Source organism: Pseudomassariella vexata, assembly GCF_002105095.1.
Source record: "Pseudomassariella vexata strain CBS 129021 chromosome Unknown BCR38scaffold_2, whole genome shotgun sequence".
In the NCBI taxonomy this organism is placed as follows: domain Eukaryota; kingdom Fungi; phylum Ascomycota; class Sordariomycetes; order Amphisphaeriales; family Pseudomassariaceae; genus Pseudomassariella; species Pseudomassariella vexata.
The window spans coordinates 3,353,775-3,374,709 of record NW_024467957.1 but is presented as its reverse complement, the minus strand read 5'-3'; the positions used below and the strand labels follow the sequence as shown (position 1 = coordinate 3,374,709).

General features: G+C 49.8%; 6 protein-coding genes and 1 non-coding gene across 7 annotated transcripts; 3 read left to right on the top strand and 4 right to left on the bottom strand.

Annotated features, from left to right (window-relative positions):
• The first annotated feature begins 2,554 nt into the window (after positions 1-2,554).
• On the top strand, positions 2,555-3,854 carry BCR38DRAFT_106276 (uncharacterized protein). The gene is made up of 2 exons (XM_040853335.1): positions 2,555-3,010; positions 3,077-3,854. Exons 1-2 carry the CDS (start codon positions 2,772-2,774, stop codon positions 3,753-3,755), a joined length of 918 nt encoding a protein of 305 aa, XP_040720377.1. The 5' UTR covers positions 2,555-2,771; the 3' UTR covers positions 3,756-3,854.
• Positions 3,855-4,197: 343 nt separating this feature from the next.
• BCR38DRAFT_332511 (Alpha/beta hydrolase fold-3) lies at positions 4,198-5,104 on the bottom strand (the record flags this gene model as incomplete). The annotated part of the gene is made up of 2 exons (XM_040855155.1): positions 4,198-4,541; positions 4,645-5,104. Coding segments are annotated over 2 exons (804 nt in total), but the record flags the coding sequence as incomplete, so codon positions are not given.
• Positions 5,105-5,843: 739 nt separating this feature from the next.
• Positions 5,844-7,221, top strand: BCR38DRAFT_422108 (uncharacterized protein). Its single transcript, XM_040859485.1, has one exon. It carries the CDS (start codon positions 6,153-6,155, stop codon positions 7,080-7,082), a length of 930 nt encoding a protein of 309 aa, XP_040720375.1. The 5' UTR covers positions 5,844-6,152; the 3' UTR covers positions 7,083-7,221.
• Positions 7,222-10,283: 3,062 nt separating this feature from the next.
• BCR38DRAFT_t60 lies at positions 10,284-10,355 on the top strand. The gene has a single exon. It is a non-coding gene; the product is annotated as a tRNA-Gly (tRNA).
• A 905-nt stretch (positions 10,356-11,260) lies between these two features.
• BCR38DRAFT_362250 (cytochrome protein) lies at positions 11,261-13,080 on the bottom strand. Its single transcript, XM_040857180.1, has 5 exons — positions 12,955-13,080; positions 12,768-12,906; positions 12,325-12,707; positions 11,543-12,245; positions 11,261-11,469 (listed from the first exon to the last, which is right to left on the bottom strand). The coding sequence occupies exons 1-5, from the start codon at positions 13,021-13,023 to the stop codon at positions 11,291-11,293; spliced, it is 1,473 nt and encodes a 490-aa protein (XP_040720374.1). The 5' UTR covers positions 13,024-13,080; the 3' UTR covers positions 11,261-11,290.
• A 44-nt stretch (positions 13,081-13,124) lies between these two features.
• Positions 13,125-13,500, bottom strand: BCR38DRAFT_106259 (uncharacterized protein). Its single transcript, XM_040853334.1, has one exon. It carries the CDS (start codon positions 13,425-13,427, stop codon positions 13,188-13,190), a length of 240 nt encoding a protein of 79 aa, XP_040720373.1. The 5' UTR covers positions 13,428-13,500; the 3' UTR covers positions 13,125-13,187.
• Positions 13,501-14,265: 765 nt separating this feature from the next.
• BCR38DRAFT_422103 (calcium-transporting ATPase) lies at positions 14,266-18,267 on the bottom strand. The gene is made up of 2 exons (XM_040859484.1): positions 15,265-18,267; positions 14,266-15,204 (listed from the first exon to the last, which is right to left on the bottom strand). The coding sequence occupies exons 1-2, from the start codon at positions 17,914-17,916 to the stop codon at positions 14,353-14,355; spliced, it is 3,504 nt and encodes a 1,167-aa protein (XP_040720372.1). The 5' UTR covers positions 17,917-18,267; the 3' UTR covers positions 14,266-14,352.
• Positions 18,268-20,935: the final 2,668 nt, after the last annotated feature.

Sequence of the window (20,935 nt, the reverse complement as noted above, 5' to 3'; positions counted from 1 at the left end):
GGGGCATTCCACGCTCTACCCTATAACTTCGTTACGCCCCAAACCACGTAAGAAGGTACGATTAGGGCCTAATGAACGATTTGGTAACATTATACAGATTAAGGAAGCGATGGATCGAGCCCTCAGGTACAACGTCGGAATCAGGTAATACTGGACCCAGCTAAGGCGTCAGAATCTATCAGATCTATACCTCAGGAAGCGCTAGAGAACAGCTTTCTATTAGAGCTGGTTGTACCTGAATAGCTATAATAGTACATTGAATACACTGTTTCGAATACCTTCAATTGGATTGCAATATGTGGCCGGAAAGGTGGGGTTGTACGTTAATGCACGTTGGCTTTCAACAAGATCTGCCAGGCTGATACATCTTGACATGAAGGGGTATTTTCCGTGACCAGGGGATGCTTGGAAGGGTGGGTCCGGAGGGCACCCTGCGTTCATCGCGTATTCAATTACCAAGGCAGACTGGCGCTCATGATTGGAAGATGCCGTAGGAAGTGTTGGATGTACAATTGCCCATCCTGACCCCACAATATGCTGAAGCCCAGGCCCAGCATGGCGGGAGCTAGCCAGCTTATAGTACATGATCGTGCATGGCTGCTCGTGCATCCTTCTAGCCGCCACCCCGAAAGGGAAGGAAAATCCCGAAAGGGGTGGGAAATAATCCCAAAAGAAAAGCAATATTCCGACACCAACCCGATTGGCCAGAAATTTGCTTCGCAAACAGCTGCGCTCAACAAGATGGTCAACAGTCCAGTACCATGCGCTTGCCCCAGATTTCATCGCAAACGCAGGACACTAACCCGTGGGAGATGTATATGTTCCGATGGACTCGGTGGGGACTCGGTGGAGCAGGGCCGCAAGTGGCTGGGTTGGGTATGCTGAAATTGCAAGAAGTAAATTGAAACGCTACGATGCAATAAATGACTAACGTACCCCACAAGCAAGTTGGCCACTTTTTCTTGGCACCTTATGAATAACTTCAATAACTTAACTAAACTAAAAAATAATAATTCAAACCAATCGGAATCCTCTTCCTCGTACGTATCTTTATCATTCTCACAAGTACGAGCATTATGTCCGGGCTCTCCGCAGATCCTACAGCGCCGTCGGCGTGGTTCGGCCGGTCTCGTACGACGACGACTTACACGTATACCATCCTCTAGCTGCTGTTCAATATCCCGTTGAGACTGTAAGTCCTGAGCGTCTCGTAAACTAAAAGATCCTCCATCTTGTAGCTGTCGATTTTTAGTCCTTCGACAACGGCTTAGCTCTTGATTCGCCTTCCGAAGTGTAGTAACCTCATCCTCAAGTAAAACTAACCGATGTATAACAGCCGTCGCACCACGTGAAAATTGGTCAATAGCCGTAAGTATTGTCGTCGGGGAGCTATTCTGATGCTGTACGATTCTGTTTTTAACGTATTCAGACTGGGATTGCGCCTCGGTTGGGTTATTTGGAGTCTTTGATTCCCAGATTAAGGGGGCGCCAGACGAGCTCCCAGGAGGTGTAGGCGTATGTAGCTTAATATCCAGCTGTGAAATCACATATTCCGGGTCGTACGGAATAAGTCCTGTCCCCCTGAAACCTGCCTGGATATTCGACTTAGTTATAGTCGTACGATACGCCCTATAGAATGCCGAAAAGAAATCCTCCTTCGAGATATGGGTTATATGCGCCCGTATTAGGTCTTAAATTTCTTGACTAGATTGTCGAGTATCGCGTCGAGATAGTAGTCCGCGTTTTCGGTTAGCTAGAGTTGTACGAGGGACATTGTAGAGTTGGGCAGGGCGTCGGATGCTTAATTCGGGTTTCGATTGAAGCGCCTGACACGCTAGAATCATGTCGCTTTCTTTCCAATTCGATCCCATCTTGGTATGTGTAAAGATGTTAATTAAAAGGTTGTTCGTACGGTGCCAAGAAAAGTGGCCAACTTGCTTGTGGGGTACGTTATCACATAGACGAAGTCTGTAGACCCCCTTTCAGTGGTTAAACGTCCAACTAGTGTAGATACTTGCCTTCACCAAGAATCGCGTTATCGCAAACAAAGATAGATCTGTTGGACCAAATTGACCGTCAAAAGACGAGGGACCCACTCGTTTTAGAATGAGGTATTTTTGGTAGTTATAAGGTCTGACAAGATCCCTAGATCATTGCCAAATAGAGAAATAACAAGCGAATCTCTGACTAGAGCTGCAGGAAGAACTCCAAGATTGCAGCAAAGTAATAAGTGTTTGTCCGAGGAGCTCATGGAAAATCTTCGACAGAATCCTATCGGCAGTTCTGGAGTGTTCTAGATTTTGCTTGTAGTATGGTAACACACCAGGTATACGTTACATAGGATGAAACTAGGGCGATGACAGGAATGGGCATGACAGAATCGGACAGCGAAGTTCCTAAAGAGGTAACACTATAATCTTACACACCGTCTCTATGCGTAACGTAGGACTTGCTCCATTGACCGCCTACGTAAGCAAAGGAAAATGTGCATACTATTGAGACTTTCGTTGCAGCGTTGAGAATAGTTGATTAAGGCATTATAAGCTGCAGCTTTGTTTCTTTTCATATGACCACTGGAACCCTAGCCACGCATAATACCTCATGTAGCAGTCGAGTTATAACGTTCAATACGTCCAATATTCAATCCTGTATTACTGAACCTATCATTACTTCCTTCTCTGAAAAGCCAAATTATCAGGGCGCTCTTAAATCAGTCCTCCACACCGGCCAAACGGCTTCTTCGGCTCCCAAATTGATTGCACTACGAAAAGATGCTGGCACCGGTCCAGAACCAGTCAGCCCCATGGATAGCTACGGAGCCCGATGGCAAGGAGGAAGCAATAAATAAGGATGCTAAAGACGGCGCCACTAGGCATGTCCAGTGGTATCAGCCTGCAATCAAGTTTCTGCCACGAAGCACGGTCGACTTCTTTGAAAATTACGTTGGGGTCAAGGGTAAAGATGCAATCACAACCCACATTTACAATGTCAGGGATATGGCCTGGCAAGTGTGAGTGAATATCTATCTATCTACAGATCGTCTGCGAATTTGAGGTGATACTAAGATGTCCGGCAGACTCCCCTACCCATGCATCGGCCTGTTCCGATTCTTGGACTTCGGCATACACCTCTCCCCGGATTACCCAACCGTAGTCCGGCGCGTGCAAGAAGGCGCAACCTTTCTTGACCTTGGATGCTGCTTCGGGCAGGACGTTCGCAAACTGGCCTACGACGCCGGAACATCGTTCAATCTGATCGGCACGGACCTCGAAGAACCATTCCTGCAACTGGGATACGAGCTTTTCCGCGACAGGGGCCGTTGCGACGCGACCTTTGTACGCGGAAATGTCTTTGAAGAAGACTTTCTTGAGCCATACCGCGGCAAGATCAACATTATTTATGTGGGCAGCTTTCTGCATCTGTTCAATGAGGCTCAGCAGAAGAAGGTAGTGCGACAGGTAAATCGGCTTCTGCGTCCCCAGAAAGGCTCTATGGTGTTTGGACGACACCTTGGCGCAGAGAAAGGGGGTCATTTTACCATGAAGAGCATTGGCTGGGACCTTTACAGGCATGATCTCCAAACCATTGCCGATCTTTTCCAGTCAAATGGTTCAGCAGATGGAGATGTGCAAGAAGTCAAATGGGAGGTCACCAGTTCATTGGGCCGCTATGAATCTGCTAATTGGGACGACGACAGGCGTGGTTGGCAGGGAGACGAGACAAAGCAGATGATTTTCACTGCAGTTAGGCTGTGATTGCCAGCCAACTCGGATGTATCAGCTGCTAGCGACTTGACGTCGGGATATTAGAATGCTGAAGTGAGATTCATAATCTAGTCCTCGTCAACTCTTGAGGAATTATTTGTATACTTTGTCCTGTCTACTCGCCGTATTCCTTAGTTGTCTGTTGAACCGGGGCGCAAAAGTACGAGGTGAATCTCCCCTATCATAATCACAGTTATCTATGTGTGCAACTTGAATTGAAATATTTAGCAACCTTGTATATTTGAACTGCAACACACATAAGCATTAAACTCAAAACTGTTATGTTTATAGATCGCTCAAAATATGAACAACTGAAATGCAATCATTTGCTCTTTTAATTCTTTGCTCTTTGCACTTGCATCAGCTCCAGGTCAGTGACGAAACGGTGTTGTAGTAATTTAAATGGCTCATTTCAGTCAAACTTCCTTCGGCATTACAACGAACGCAACGAATCCTGAGCCCAATCGTTGATTTGAATTCCCCCCTTGACCACCATACCATCCTTGCCACCATTCAACAAAAATTTTGTTCCTTCGAACAGATCCTCTGCCCACTCCTTCGATGCTGGGAGCTGCTGAAACCGCCAAAACCCATGGGGTAGGCCGTCATACATATGCACCAGCGTCTTTGCACCCGAATAATCACGAAGCAGGCGCGCGAAAAGAAGACCTTCGTCGCGAATAGGGTCTAGGCCTACTATCTGGAAGTACGCACGCATGGGCAAGTTGTAATGGACCGGGTTCAGCAGGAAAGAAATGCGCGGCTCATCAGGAGGTGCTTTAAGGATATATGTAGTATGTCAGCAATGCAAAGCTCTTGACTAGAGCACGTGTGTCTACTGCGACTGCCTGCTACTCATCAAGGGAAAGCCGTTTCGTACCTTGGGTGAGTTGTTTATACGATTGTAGATCCAGCAGGTCCGAGTTCTTGTTTTGTTCCATGCTGAGCAGCTCCTCCTTCCATTGGGGGACGAGGTCAAAGGCTTGAGGCATCAGGCAGCACGGTATGGAAAGGAGAAGACCCGTGATTGGGGGTGTGATCTTGTTGTCCCTGACGAGGTATGCTATCACGCTAGCCATGTTGGCGCCGGAGGAGACGCCACCAACGATGAACCCACTACTTAGGTCGGCATTGAACTCTGTCTGCGCGTTCTCGGCAGCCCATTCGAATGCATCGTAGGCGTCGTTGATTGCTGCAGGGAAAGCATGCTCGGGCGTAAGTCTGTAGTCAACATTCAGAACACACAGAGTGTTGCGAGCACATAGAAGGCGGCAATTTTCGTCGCCAGTTTCGATGTCACCTGATGTCCAGCCACCACCATGATAATAGATGAAAAACGGGCAGGACCTTCCAGCGGTTTCCAAGTCCTTTGGAAAGTAAGACCGCACAGGGATCTCGTGACCATCTCGGCCGAAGATGTTGGAGTCCCAAACAGTGACCTCAGTGTCTCCAGGAATGCGTCGCAGCTGAGGGCCCTCAGCGGCGAGTTTTCCGAATAGTGCCCGACGTTCGATCGCGTCTGCGCCTTCGGTGCGAATTTTGTATAGAGCTGGTTGAGACTTCACGAACTGATAGTTCAGGTCAGACTGGTTCTTCTACTAAAACAACTAGATTGATTTGTGCCTATCACAACGCTCAGAGTCTTGCCGTCTCACCAGGAACGAGGAGACGGAACCTAGGACTCACGTTCTCCCATTGCGGGTTGACTTCGGAATATCTTGAATACTGCGCCATACTCCGAGCTGAAGCTTCTAAATTTTATCGCACAGATATTTTGTACAGTCCTGGTTTCCATGCTGTTGGGAAACTGCCCGCAGTCTAATAAGTGAAGATCCTATCTGAACGCAGCAGCAAATAGGAAAATGCTGCAGAGCCCCAAATGTTACCCCGAGGCCTATCGCGGCGAAATAAGGAGGAATAGGAAATAAAACGAACCATGGAAGGTTTAGTGGCTGAATGGCCAATTCCTTATCGGGCGAATCCCGCAGGAGTAGTTACTCTTTGGGGAGAAATCGCCACTCGCTTCGCGAAAGGTACAACTTCGTATTATAATGATCTAAGTTACCCATATCAGCAACACTTACCTTTTTAGTCCCGTCACGGCGATATTGAAACATCGCTCAGCGAAAGTGGTTTGGGTTCGTCAATAATTACATTTCAGGCAACCATTACTTATGTAGTCTGCTGTGGTCATATTAGACAAACATACCACGGTCCCTCCGGCCTAATTCACGTGAGCGATTGTTTCATTTTGAGGATGAGGGGTTGAAACTTTCATTGTCAAGTTGTCACTCACCACATTTCAAACTCGTATCTGGAAAGCCGGATTCTGAACCAGATTATGGTCAATATCATTTGAAAGCTTCATTGTTGCAGTTGGTCGTCATCATGACCTCCGTCACGGAAACCACACTCCCGGGTGGAACGCCAGGCTTCAACGGCGCAGACTGGTCCAAGTACATGGCCTACCGCCCCATCTACCCCGCTTCCTTCTTCAAGCGCATATACGAGTACCATAGTGTGAAGCCCCAAGCCGGCTGGTCTACAGCTCATGATGTCGGCGCCGGAGTCGGGATCGTTGCGGCAAGTCTAGCTGCTAGTTTCAACAACGTCATCGTCTCAGATCCCAACGATGGCTACACGACGCTCGCCCGCAAGATTCTCGTCGAAGACTCAGGCATCCCGGAGTCCAAATTCACTTTCTTTCAGGAGGGCGCAGAGAAGAGCGCCGCCGAGTCCGGGACGGTCGATCTGATTGCTGCTTGTGAGATGATCCAGTGGACCGATATTGATGCTGCAATGGAGGAGTTCGACCGGGAGCTCAGGGTTGGCGGGACTGTGGCGGTGACTTCCTACACAAGGCCGCGGATCATGGGCAACGAAAGGGCCCAGAGGATCTGGCAGGCGATCTTCACAGAGTATGCTAAGAGAACTCGAGGTCTCGGTCACCTGTACGATCGCGCCTTCGAGACCATAAACTCCGGGCTTGAGAATGTGGAATTTCCCGAGGCTAGATGGGAGGCTGTCAAAAGGATTTACATTAATTCGGGCGGCAGCTTGGAGGTCTTCCAAATTGATGACCGGGTAGGTGAGAGTCGAGTCAAAAAAGGGGAGGAGAAGGTCTGGGAAGAAGGTGATGAAGATTGGTCCGATATCAAAGATATTGACTGGTTCAAGGCCTACCTTGCTACATGGTCCGCTCGCATTCCAGAGACCGAAATCCAGAGTCTTTGGGATGAAATGGAAATTTCCCTGAAAGGTGAGAGGGCGAGGATAGAAACACCGATTGTGCTGGTTTTTGCCACGAAGAAGGCGTAGTCTAGTGGTTATGTTTTGCGGGTAGACAAAAGTTTCCACGCCCAAGTTTCGTTACTAAATCCTACTCGATGCTGACCGTCGTATCTAAAATTGGTGTACTCAAGTACTTGTTCGCCGACCCAAATCTTGTAAATTAAAGGCTAGTCCATCCATGAACATGAGTACTGTACCATGGTTATAATATGGTATATCTCAGAGTGACCATATCATCAGGGCCTTGCTGTAAGACACAAGACGGCGAACTCGATCGTCGTCCATGGCTCAAACGCGCCTGCGAGCGGGTAAGTCTAAGTTTGCTTAGATTCTCCAGTTAAAGTTATAGATGAAAAATTCCCACGAAAGAAGGGTGGTGTGCGTATACAAGGCCGTCTGTTTGGATTGTCTTACTCCTGCAAGGATTGTTGCGCAACTATGAAGACTTTCGAATCCTCAAAAGCTCAAGTTCAACGACATTTCTTGCACCAATCACAATATGTACATGATTCGCTCGTCTATATTATCAGCAGCAAACTACATATGCATTTTTCTTGGTGTATTGACTTTCATTTGTTGAAGACAGTCCGTATGAGTGAGCATCTGGGGCAGGTTTGATTTTTGACTCTTATAAATCCATCTATTAAAGATGTACTTTGACACGGCCTGCGCAGAGCATATGGGCAACTCGGAGGTAACTGATAATACTTGATGCGAATGATTTCCTGAAAAGGGTAGGAGTGAATAGGCTCGCTACGCGTCCAAATCGAGTTATGTAGGATTCATTGCGCCAGGTGCATGAATGACGTGATATTACATGCGTCGATGTGACACCCAGTGCTGACAAATATTTTAGCCAATCGGCCTCGCAGATGTCTCCGTGTAAGCAATGGATTGAAAATATATTATTATTAAATACGCCGTAGGCTCGAAGCCCCCGGTACCTCTGCTAGTACTCCCGTATGTCAAACCGTGCCCTAATGGCTGGACTAAATACATACGCTGCGTCGTCGGTTCGCCCTATTGGCGACTGCGTTGCGTCCACTACCATACTACGTTGGTTCTCAACCTACCAACAAAGTCCCCCCTGAGAAGATCGATGCTATCTGGGCCTTGAAGCTGTCCGACCCGTCCCTAGCAGCCACCTTACAATAGTCCCACTAACTACTGGTTCTCCTGTTGCCGTTGCGAGGTCTCTGCGAGAGTATAGTGGCCGTGGTGCGATGGCGGCCCGTAATCGTTCCCTCCGTCCTTCCAACAGCCCGCAAAAGAGGATTACGTGCTCTGCCGTCTCAGGGGCGTCGCCTTGAAAATATATAAAAACTGAAATATCCTCGCCATCAAGGTTGGTTGTATAACCGCATCTGGGACATTCAGGTAACTAAAACCCACAGCAGCCCCAGCATTGTTGATAGTTAATTTGCGTTAGAATTTGGTGTGCTTATAAGAACGTCTGTTATTAAATGGAGGTAACCAAACTTCTTTAAACCGTTTCTGAGCCAATTTATGATTCTCTTGTAGCGCCAATAGCCAACATGGAATGGCTCATTTCCGAGTTACCAACGTGTCCGTCCTCCTTCTTATGGTGACCGCGACTATGACCTGGTAAATTGTCTCGGCTACTCTAGCATGGCATCGCCTGAGACATTTCCAGGGACCCTTCGTGGCCAAGTTTTGCTATCTTTTGTTTTTTTCGGCCTGGTTGATTAGGCCGGAATCATGAAGTTCTCACGGAGACCAACGAAAATACAGTGACTTGGCTAAAACATGTCTGTATGCCCCCCTTACAGATGATGCGGAGGTTATACGCAATGTATCGGCTGTCAGGTCCACTCACAAGAGGTCTTCTTGGTACATGGCCAATCTTCTGGACGTTCACCATGACAGGATATTCACCCTATGGATACTGCAGCTCCTGTCAAATTCAAGGGAAGGGTCATGGTTGGGTACTCGCGTGGAGATAACCCGGATCTCGAGACTGGCATAGACACGTATCTCACAACCTTGGTCCGACTCCCGAAGAAGAAATACATCTCGACGGCTGGTTTGTTGAAGTTTCTTGATTTGGCAAGGCTTAGCTAACACTTTACGCTGGGCAGCATAAATATATTTGCCTATGGGAACGGGTTCGGTTATCATAGCGCATCTTGTAAATTTGGTCGGGTTCGTTTGCTGCGATTACGGGTACCCGTCCTAACTGCAGCTTGACAAGGTGAGGTGCACGATGTCTTCAGTACATCTGGTCACCAACAGATTGAAACACATCAGCAAAACAATGACAAACATGCTACACCAATTAATACCATTCGTGCGGGTATAAGAAGCTGGCTCTTGTTGCTCAACAGATGCTCGCACTTCAAACCTCCACTCATACATTCCTCAAGTCTCAAAGACCGAATTTTCCAACTCTGCTTATTCCATCACACAACCGCGACAACCACCCACCATGTTGGCTCTCGTCATCTTCCCCCTCTTTGTTTTCATGGCCCAAGGTCCTGCTCCGGATCCTTACTCTCTCCATATCACCGGCGACCGTGATGCTTCGATCAATGGTATGTACATGATCTACAGTCCTCTTCTCTATCACTTCGTCCAATTCATTAACCACGATCTATTACTTTAGGATACCTGTCCATCTGTCTCAATTTCGTCGGCTGAGCAGGCCTCTACTACAGACCCGAGCATATCTTGCTCAAAGTCTACAGCACATTTTACATGGAGTCAGATGAAGATTCTTCTCTTCTGGGGTTATATCATCGTTCAGAGGGAGAGAAATGAGGGCATTGACATCACCGTCGATTGGTAATGTTATCCAACGGCGCAGTGGTGTCCAATGTCGGGGTAGCCACCTTTGGGGATCTTGATTGTTAGCTGCCCAAAATGGTGGTTGGGATCGCTTCGGAGAACAAGGCATGTATGGCCGGCTTGGACGAAGCATCATGCACAAATGAGGAATCCCTAGAGATGCAAGACAATGTGTACTATAGTCGAAATCTTTGGTATGCGTTGGTGAGTAGTCTCTCGAAGAGGAACGTGCTGACAGTGGTGAGAGGACCAACGCCATTGAATCCTACTTGTCGGCCGCTGAAGGATACTTTTCAAGAAGTTTTGTAGGTGGGTTGAGGGATTGGTGGACCCAGTTGGAAGATATTTTCCAAGAAAATTAGCTTACATTATGAAGAAGACTAACTGTGAACTTGATCAGCCAATCACCTAACAGCATGATAAGCAACTTTGGTCTAATGGTTAGGATCCAAGCCTTCCAAGCTTGGGGTCGGGGTTCGATTCCCCGGAGTTGCAAGAAAACTTTTCAGGTCGTTTTTCACTTTCTACGGCTGATAATTTTACTACTAGTAATAGTTATATTTTATTCTCTTTTGCATGTATGGTTGGCCGATTTCCCCGCTTCTAAGGTCTATCTCTATAATTTAGCTATTGTGCCCGCGTTTTAGTTAATCAACAACCACTTCGTTGCAACAATATCGCCATAAATGTGTCGGCGGCTCTTCCAGTCGATGCCATCGCAGTGGACTCATTGCAAGCAATAATAAACAATGTATTGAATCTGTCATTAATCACCCCATGTCCAAAGAAGTGAAGGTAGTCAGTCATGACTTAAGTACAAAAAGGTAACGTGAATGTACACCGAGCTGGCCACTTTCATGCGCCAACGCGACCGGCCAACTTAATGTTTGATTTTCTCAACAACCAATTATGGCAAAGTCATACAACGAAGCAGACTTAATGCTAGCCCTTCAAGCTCTCAAAAATGACCAAAAACTTAGTCTCCGACAAGCGGCAAAAACGTACCAAGTCCCCCGAAGCACCCTCCAAACGCGTAAAAACGCGCCCGAGTCGCTGTGGTATTTGCAACGGGACTGGGCATAATGCGCGAACTTGTAAGATCGCATTGCCATCTTCTGGAGAGGAAGATTCAGAGTAGTTTCAATTGATTTACGGCGTTGTGGTTTTACTATCGTAAAATTTCTATACGAGGTTATGTAAGGGTGGCCAGCTCGGTGTACATTCACGTTATGCGTTGCACACTTGAGTAAGTTACTGATACACCATAGGCTTCGCTCCTGAGATTTTAACAGGTGGTTGTTGCCACGGGTCTTTTTCTCAGGGTCCATCCATCATCGATCAGCTGGCTTCCGTAAAGTACGACAAAAAAGACAGTCGTTGGAATTCGAAGCCTAGTACGGGCCGACCCATGACTGTAGATGGCATACTGTTCAAGAAGCTTCAACCAAACACCGCCTGGTCTTAGGTGTGAGCAAAAAGAACATAGCCGGCTTCATGTCCTCATCGCTAAATCCTTCCAAGTTGGACATCTTCGCATTTGGAAAAGTCCTGAAGAATCTCGCCGTAGCCAAGCGAAGTTCAATCCGGGCCAGATGCAAACCAAGGCATACTGCAAGTCGTTAGCGAAAGTAAACCAGCTACCATCATTCCAAAAAGGTGTATCAAGTGTATCAATAACTTACTCCGGCTTCCTCCACCAAATGGCACGAACGAGTCCTTCATCGCTTGAGTCGGTTCCTCCCACCTAGACGGATCGAACACAAGAGGCTCCGGATACACCGCCGCATCCCGGTGCATGCTATACGCCTGCACCGACACGGTATGTCCTCCAGGGATGAAATACCCACCCATCTCAGCGCCCTCCCTGGGCACAGCTCTCGGTAAGCCCGATGGCGCAGCTGGGTACAGCCTCATCGACTCCTGAATAACCTGGTTCAAGTACGGCAAGTTCTTCAACTTCTGGTCCTCCAGGTCATCATCCGAGAGGCCACTCAACTCATCCACAAGTCTCCTCTGAACATGCGGGTGCTTGCACACTGACCAAACAAGATACGTCAGCGTATTGGTTGTCGTATCGCTGCCGGCAATGATGTACGACGCAGCGTTATCCCTTATCTCAGCAAAATTCAACCCGTCTTCCCCGGCTTTGTACAATTTCGAGAAGAGCGTGGGTTTGGCGTCCTCGCCTTGTTTGTCGACGAGATCATAATGCTGCTTTATCGCCTGCCCGGCGTAGCTCATGGTGCGCTTCGCTTGCTCGGCGATGTCGGTTAGGACGGGGGTGCGGAAAGGCATCCATTGCGCGAGCTTGTAGATCCATGGGATGGTAGCCCGGATACTGCTGGCGAAGGCGATTTGTTCAAGGTCACGAATGTACTGTGTTTTCTAGGCGACGTCAGTATTCCACTTTTACTCTTTTTCATTATTTCCACCATATGTCGTGACGTGCAAGATAGAAACTTACCGATCCGGTCTCCAACATGTGGAACGACTCTCCAAAACTCAGCTCCCCAATGATATCCGTCGTCATGCACATGAACCAATGGAACACGTCCGCCGCCCCTCTCTTTTCCATCTCCTCTACCATTCTCTGGACAGCTAGCCGGATTTTCCCCTCGATAACGGGTTGATGCGCGACCAGACCGGTCTCCGAGATGGGCGCCGAGAGAAGACGGCGCCACCGCCGGTGGAAATTGACGTCCAGGGTGTTGAAGATATTATGCCGGTCCGGGGAGAATTTCTGATAGAAGACTGATTTGAGGAACTCGCCTTTGACGCGGTATATTTGCTTCACAGAGCTTAAGTCTTGAATACTGGCTTCAGTTGGACCGATGCGGATGATGGGGCCTGGCGACAATGTGAGCTCCTAGTGTTATTGATATAGTTGCACTCATGATGGACATGTACCATATTTAAGGTGAAGCGAATGCACATAAGTTGGTCTTTGGCCTTTCAAGATGTGGTATCTCAACACCGTATCCGTCCATATACTGTACCAGGGGCCGGGGAGCTTGGCTAATGGATTGGTCAGGAGGGTGTAAGCCCACTGTGAGATGTTAGATCAGGGTATTGGGTGAAGAGAGAGATTGCATACCACGATCAGGCCGCCAACAATGGAGACCAGTCCAACGAACTGGACACTAGGAGAATCCAGGTCGAGCATTTCACGACAATCAAGAAATTCAACGGCAGGTGACAGGTGCAACAATAAACGATGAGCTTAACAGACAATTGAGGAAACGAATGACTTGATGCGTATCTGTCCACTTTTTATTCAAGATCTCATTCCACGACAAGCCCCAGGTGTCGGGAAATCGCTTTCCGCAGTCACCGTCCATGATGTACTATGGTATCATGGGTAAGTTTTCTATTGCGTGTTTGTACCGTGCCCCACCTAGGCACGCGCCAACTCTTCGCTACCTGGCTTGAAGGGACCTTCATAGCTGTCTGAATATGATTAAGAGAAAACGTTGTAGTAGTGTGAATTTCGGCTTTCGATTTCCCACCGTCGAAATATAGGGTTCGAATTCGTTGGCGATCCGCTTCTGTAAGGTGTTTAGTCCCCATTGTAGTTGCTGAATACGCGATAATTAGGACGCGTTAACAGCAAGTTGGAATCAGAGGTGGAAGTACCTTTTCGTTACCATGAGTAGGCTAGGAAAGAATCAGTATAGCGTTACCTTGACAGTGGTCCACTGGTACTTGTCAAGGGGGTGAAAACTTTGGCCTGATACCGTAGTAGCCTTCCACAATGCAACTACCCATTGATCCACCACTGATGCTTCAACACCCTACGACACCAGAGCACCATCGTCAATAATGTGATCGTTGTGCACAACGAATGGGTTACATGACATACTCGTGTGAAGCGGTATCGGCAGTGACAGCTGCCGGCCTCCGTGGTTCCCTGTAGCGACGCGTATATCCAGAGGGCAAATGTCCGACTTAGCCGAAAACGAAAGCGTGTATACTTGAGTGTGCGGGGAAGCTGGTTGCCTTCCTGCATGTCGGTATAGTGAAGTGTGCGGGGACGCAGGTTGAACTACTGCATGTTGTCAAATCAGCGATTCAATCTTCAGCGAGCACCGAGGTTGGCATGTGAGAATATTAGGGCAATGGTTAAGGTAGAATGGCGGTGTTGATAAGTACTTTTTCCGCCCGTACGACAATCGTATACCGGCGGGATTGTGAGATATGATCGATGCCTCAACGAACATGACGGAAGTGGGCACCGAGGTTGTGACATACGTCACGTTCTGGGCCGTAATATAATCTCATTGTAGGAGGAGATTGTGGCATGCTGGGTTAATAGTTTCCGACGCCATTTCGTATGAAGACACACCACAAGTTCCAGGATCTTGCTCACGAGGAAACCCGACAGGAACACCGGAAGGAGAGTCGTAATGTCGATTAGATATCATCATTCATATAAGAATCGCATCGCTGCAAACATAGGGTCTATCCGCTCTAAGCACGTAAGAAATATCACACATTACACCCACCCCTTCTCAGCATCCTCAACCTGTATGGTGGGATTTACCTCAGTCACAAACAAGGCCGGCGCCCCATCCTCACTACCATCGCTCTTCTCCTTCTCCGATTCGACCTTATCCCCCGGACTCTTCTTATTCCTCTTAAGTACCCCTCCCAACCTCCCAAACACCCTAGCAAGGGCCTTGTACACAATCACCACTGGGCCCCCAACGACCCTTGCAATGCGTGCATAAAGCTCATCAGGAAATAACCTCACCACCACCGCCCACGGCAATGACAACAAGGCCAACACGATACAGATCGCCCACTGCACCCCATCGATCTGGGTAATCGAAAATGCCTTTCCACCGACAAAGATGATGGCTATCTGCGCTCCGACCATGATGCAGTTAATCCCAATGAAGAACATATTCCGATGAACCCCCTCAAAGATATTGAACTTGTTATCCAACCGTCGGTTATTGAACTCGTTGAAAATCTGCATCCAGACAAACGTGTTGAAGACCATGGTGTCCAACTCCAACATCTTGTTCGTGTCATTCAAGTCGTACCCAAGGATTTGCGCACCAGCGAAGTGCAGGATCAAAGTGACGACGAGTTGGAAGATGGCCTGCCCGACGATCATCTTCCACATGTTGGTGGTAATGAGGGGCGCGCTCTTGGTCTGGGGAGGCCGGTCGAGGATTTTCTCCGTGGGCGGGTCGGTGGCGAGGGCGAGGGCGGCGAAGGTGTCCATTATGAGGTTAACCCAGAGAAGTTGAACGGCCGTGAGGACGGATTCCATGGTGGGGGAGGAGACGGCGGAGATGAAAGCTAGGAGGACAGCAGTGATGTTTACCGTCACTTGGAACTATATTGGCACAGAGTTAGTCGGCGTTATTGGAAAGATGGGGAAATAGGGATGACAAGCCTGCAAGAACTTCTGCACCGCATCATTAACGGCGCGACCCCACTTCAGCGCCATGATGATCGACGCGAAGTTGTCGTCCATAAGCACAATCGACGAAGCCTCTTTTGCGACTTCGGTGCCGCAGATACCCATGGAGAAACCAACGTCTGACGCCTTCAGCGCAGGAGCGTCGTTCGTCCCGTCGCCAGTGACTGCCACGGTCTCTCCTAACGCCTTGAGTCGCGTGACCAGAATCCGCTTATCCTCCGGCGAAGACCGTGCTAGAACCTGCAGCTTGGGAAGCGTCGAGTTCATCTCCTCCTCGCTCAGGGCGCGGAATGTGGGGCCCTCCATGATGACGCCGTCGGTGTAGATGCCGCATTCCGTGGCGATGGCTTGCGCAGTGACGGCGTTGTCGCCAGTAACCATACGGACCACGACGCCGGCGTGCTGGGCCTTGGCCACGGCCTCCGGAACGCCGGGGCGGACGGGGTCTTGGATTCCCACCAAGCCAAGGAAGACGAGGTCGTTGAGCACGGAAGACAACTCAACATGGCCTTCTTCCTCGATGGAGACTCCGGCGGGCGGCCAGGATGGGTAGTCCCGGTAGACGAGCCCAATGGTACGGAGGGACTGGCGAGCATACCCGTCGATGGTCTTCGTCAACATCGTTCTATCAGCCTCGGTGAGTGCAGCCGAGGCGAGGGTCTGGATGTCGGCAGTGGAAGAGCAGCACCCGAGCAGAATCTCCGATGCGCCCTTGATAAGGAGGCGGTAGCCGCCTGAGCGCAACCGAATCACGGCGCCCATGCACTTCTTGTCCGAGTCGAAAGGCATCATCTGCACCACTTCCTCATTGGCCCGGACTCCGGGGAGAGAACCCATGCCGAGTTGTTCTCGAGCCAGCTGTAGCAGGGCCGTCTCGGTCTTGGAGCCAATGAACGCGAACTGCCCGTTATCGACGCCCTCGAAGGCGGTGGAGTTGATGGCGACGGATTGGATGATGGCTTCCTTGGTGGCGAGGGAGAGGCTTGAGGCCCATCGCGAGATGCTCATGGTGTTGGGCTTTTCCGTGTCCGACTTGACGAAGTTGGTCTGCCCGAATGTGCCGGCGACGACGGTCATCTTGTTGGTGGTGAGAGTACCGGTTTTGTCGGAGCAAATGGTCGTAGCGTTGCCCATGGTTTCGCATGCTCGGAGCACGCGCACCAGGTTGTTCTCCTTGAGCAGGCGGGTAGTTGCGAAGGCCAGTGCGAGGGTTACGGCCAGGGGAAGACCTTCAGGCACGGCGACGACGATGATCGTAATGGCCACGATGAGGATGTCCATGAACGTCATGGCTTTCTCGGCAGCAGGCCGAGTGTCTCCTGACAGCCCGGCCAAAAAGCGGAAAAGGAGCACGAAGAAAAGGAGACCGGCGGCACCCCCACCAAGTTTGGCGATTGCGATGGCAAGACGCTCTAGCTTCTTCTGCAGCGGCGTGGCTTCGACCTCGGTCCGGACGGACATCATGATCTTGCCGAAACTCGAGTTGACGCCAACCGAAGTGCAGACAAACGTCCCCATGCCCTCGAGCACCTTCGCACCCGAAATAATGAACGGATCAAGACCCTTGGACTTCTTGCCCGCCTCGAGCGCCTGCATGACCTGCTCTCCGCCCGTCTTCTTCAGCGCATCCGACTCGCCCGTCGCCGAGGACTCGTCGCACTTCAAATCATGCCCGCTGATGAAAATGCCATCAACGGGAATCAAATCACCCGCCTCAAGATGCAGTATATCTCCCACGAGGATATCATGCACGTTAATCATGTACGAAGTTCCCGAACGGATGGCCTTGATCTCGCGATCCTCTTTCTTCGCATTAAGCCGGACAAATGCGCGCTCTTTCTGCCAGTCGTTAAGGGAACCGACAGCCGTGACGATGACAATGGCAACCACGATGGCCACGCCCTCGACCCAGTCCACAGGCATAGGCGAGCCTGCAGGGTGCACCACACCGAAGGTCTCGTATAGACCCAGAGCCAGCGATATAACGGCCGCTCCTGTGAGCAGGATGAGCACTTTGTCGTTGTAGGCGTCCCACATAAGCTTCCACAGCGGCGTTGCCTTTTTGGCGGGGAGCACGTTCCGGCCGTAGACGCGGGAGCGGTCGCAGAAAGCCTCGGCGCCATCTTGCGGAGGGGCTAGGGATATTTCGTTTTGATGTGCCTTACTGTTCGCGACGGCTTCTTCAAATGTGACTCTAGCTGGGACGGAAGTCTCATCAACGCCCAAGCCGGCGGTGATATCTGTCTGGAGGCCCTTTTCGATTCCACGCAGCCCACCCAGTGCCCTAAATGCGGCAAGGGACTTGGGGTTGAGGAGTTTATTGAGCTGGCCCGGGCTATATGCAAAAGGGTTGTTGTCTACGTTGAAATCGGCTTCAGTGCCGGGGTCGGGGCGCAGAGCGGAATCGGTGTCTATTGCTGGAGTTGTGGATGTCGCAATGCTGGATGCGCGACTCCTGTTATAGGGCGTAAGAAAAGGGTTATTTGAGGCTGATGGTGTTAAAAACGGGTTGGAAATTGTCGACATGCCCGACGGTGTCGTGGCATCGTCGGTTGCATCGCTATTAGAACGCACATGTGTGTTAACTTGGAGGGTAGGTAGCGCTAAGTTGGTGTTGCCCGCCATAATGATAAATATAAATAATTATTCGAGTAATAATTGATGAACACCAGGTGCAAGTGTGAAGAGGCGCGTAGACCAGTTGAATCTGCCTCCAAAATATAAAATATCACCAAACAGTTTGGAATGTTTTCGTATTTTCCCAAATTCCGACCAGAACATATAGGAATCGACCCGGGCGGTGCAATTTTCTGCCTTGCTGAGGCGATGGCGATACGCTGAGACTTACGCAGGGGAGGGAGCTTTTGTGCTTTCTCAGTTAACCGAATTCAGAGGGGCAAGTCCGTGAGTAAAACACGTCGCAATTGTACCGTGAAGCCCCGAAATTGATCGGGGGCTGTGCCTGGAGGAGTGAGGGAGGTGCCCAGGCGAGCCGAGAAAGTATATATCCGACCATCAGCCAAGGCCAACTTCCGGGACCATGTATTAGAGTCCCGGTGTACGGAAATGCCTGTGGCTCACGTCTTGGTGTTGCCCTCGTGTGTGCCGGTGGACAGCCCACGGTTCGAGTTTCATAGTTTCATAAAGCTAAATCGTGCATCCGAGGCTGTGCAAGTCTCAATTATTGGAAGAGACGACTCGGTGGGTTACTTGAGTATCATCGTGCAAATGCGATAGTCGACGAATTCCATAAGTGGAGCGACGTACTTGCACCATCCAAGCACCCATGCGACGACCCCACGACCTGCAGATCTCGTCTCGTCCGCTATGTAGACCGGCCATTCAACCCAACGAGATAGACTGGAGGCTCGAGCATTCTGGCAACGGTCCCTGTGGCAGGAGCGCTTCGAAATTCATTCCCAAGATCTTGATTTGGCACTTTATTGCCTGCCAAGTAGTGTGGTAGCGCAGAAGGGGGCTGTGTTTTGCTAGGCGAATCAACGAGCTATACAGCGCAGGATGGCGGCTTGGCAGGGCGAACTTTTCCACATTCTAGTGTAGTCCATCCGAAGGGCATCTGACACTTTACTCAAGAGGGCGGGTCCAATCGAATAGCTGACTCGGATGAGCACTTTGATGAAACGTCCAATGCCCATCATGCAGTTTGCCCCAATTCGTCATCTGGTCGTGTCTTCAGATGCCCCAGCAACTTTGAAGCTGAAAGCTGGAGTATACAGGCACCGCATATGCAGATACCTCAAGCGCCCCTTTCGTGTTCATTGGAGGCCCCCTGTCGTCGTCCTCAGAGTCCTGTCCAATCGGACCATCGGACGCATCGTGCACAAGCTCGATCTGGCAGTTGTGGCCGCCAAGCTTCAGCGTGTCAATTTAGCGCCGTGGCCTATCGCCATCTGTGAACTTCTGACGGGAGGCACTGGATCTCACGTTCTCGCGACTATATTAGACGCTGTCGACGTATGCCCCGTACTCACGCACCGAGGACGACAACGTCTTTGCCTGTAAACTCACGTGTTACCAGACGAGTCAGTTGGTCGCCACAGTCGACTTCGCACGAGACCCAGAGCCCCCAGCCCCGTGTAGTGGCAAGCTCGCAGTTCCAGAGTCAGAGCTGTACCACGTGTCGTCTTTCGTCATTTCGAGGCTTGTCGAGGCTTGTCGAGGCAGTAAATTTCGGATTGAGATTTCGGATCCCTATGAACCCTGCTCGCTGAGAGCGGTGTTTCGACCTCCAAGTGCAATCAAGCCGGCCGGGTTGTGGCAGAGCAGTTCGCCGCCCAGCTACACGGAGATCCACCCCAAATCTCCGGGCGGCCTCCTAATGATACGGTAAATTACCACCCCGGAATGCAGTCGGATAACTGTAACATCAGCCTTTTGTTTACTTCGGAAGGCATTCCATCTTATTAGTTATCCGGTACGCTGACTGCCATAGGTGGATGGCGTCTTGCTTCAGAAGTGCAGCGCATTAGAGATTGTGGGGGTATTTCCCCATGCAGTCAATACACGTCACTCATATTCGAAGGTTCTAAGCGCCACGCGAAGGAAGGGATCCATGCGTCCCATTCAGTACAATGGCATCAGGACCGGAACGTTGCTGGTGTTTGTCGCCTCCACCAAATACACAATCGATGCCTAACAGATTAAACCGGAGAAGTTGGCCCCGTCTCGGAAATCCCCCGCGGATCGGTTCCAGGGGTGCATCCACGATACACGGTACTTAGAGATAGCATCAATCCCACAAATTGCATATCACCGTGAATCCATATAGGGAAATGGGGAAACGGGGTAGGATTAGTGCAATGCCACATGGAGTTCGCCCACACCAAGCCGTGCCATCTTGGAGATAGCATGTGGTCAAGGATCTGCAACAGAGCCTGCAACCATCGTTTCTGCTCTGCTATGTCAGTCGAAATATCCGCCGTTGCCATTGTTGCTTCTCACTTCACCACGCGAGTTGCCGTACCGCATCAACCATCATGTATACCCTCCAACGTTGCCAATGTCCAGAAGGGGTCATTCCGACTCGGACTGCCTGTACGCAATGCAATGCAATGCAATAAAATGCAATGTTTCCAACTCAAAATACCTATTTGTGCTGATTTCACTATGCCTGACACTGGTGATAATGTACAATCCTCGATGAAACGGTGAATCAAAGTTCCTCAGACAGCCAAGCCACTTCGAAATGCGATCCGCCGTATCAGCCTGCAGGAGTAAAGCGCACCAAATCCTTGCCATGGTGATGGCTAGATTATATTTTCGATGCGTAACGAAAGCTTCAAAGAAGTGTTTACACTATTAACCCAGATTGTAGAGCTGACGGGAACTTCTTGGTGTGTCATGCCTAGTCTGCTGAGCAACCATGCCCGCTTGGCTTATGCCCAACCAAACTTGACATCATATCATCGAGAGTTATACAGCTTTCAAGTTTTCATTTGATATGAGCATTTCCTAATAATTTGTATTATTGTCGAAACAATGGGGCGAGCTTGACGTATTTCGCTCGCCTAGGTTTCAAACCAGTCAAATTGTGCATCACGTTAGCTTCCCAGATACAATGCACGCAGCCCATCAGACCTTTTCACCACCCTTTTCGGCGATGGAGTAGGTGTGATGTGACCTT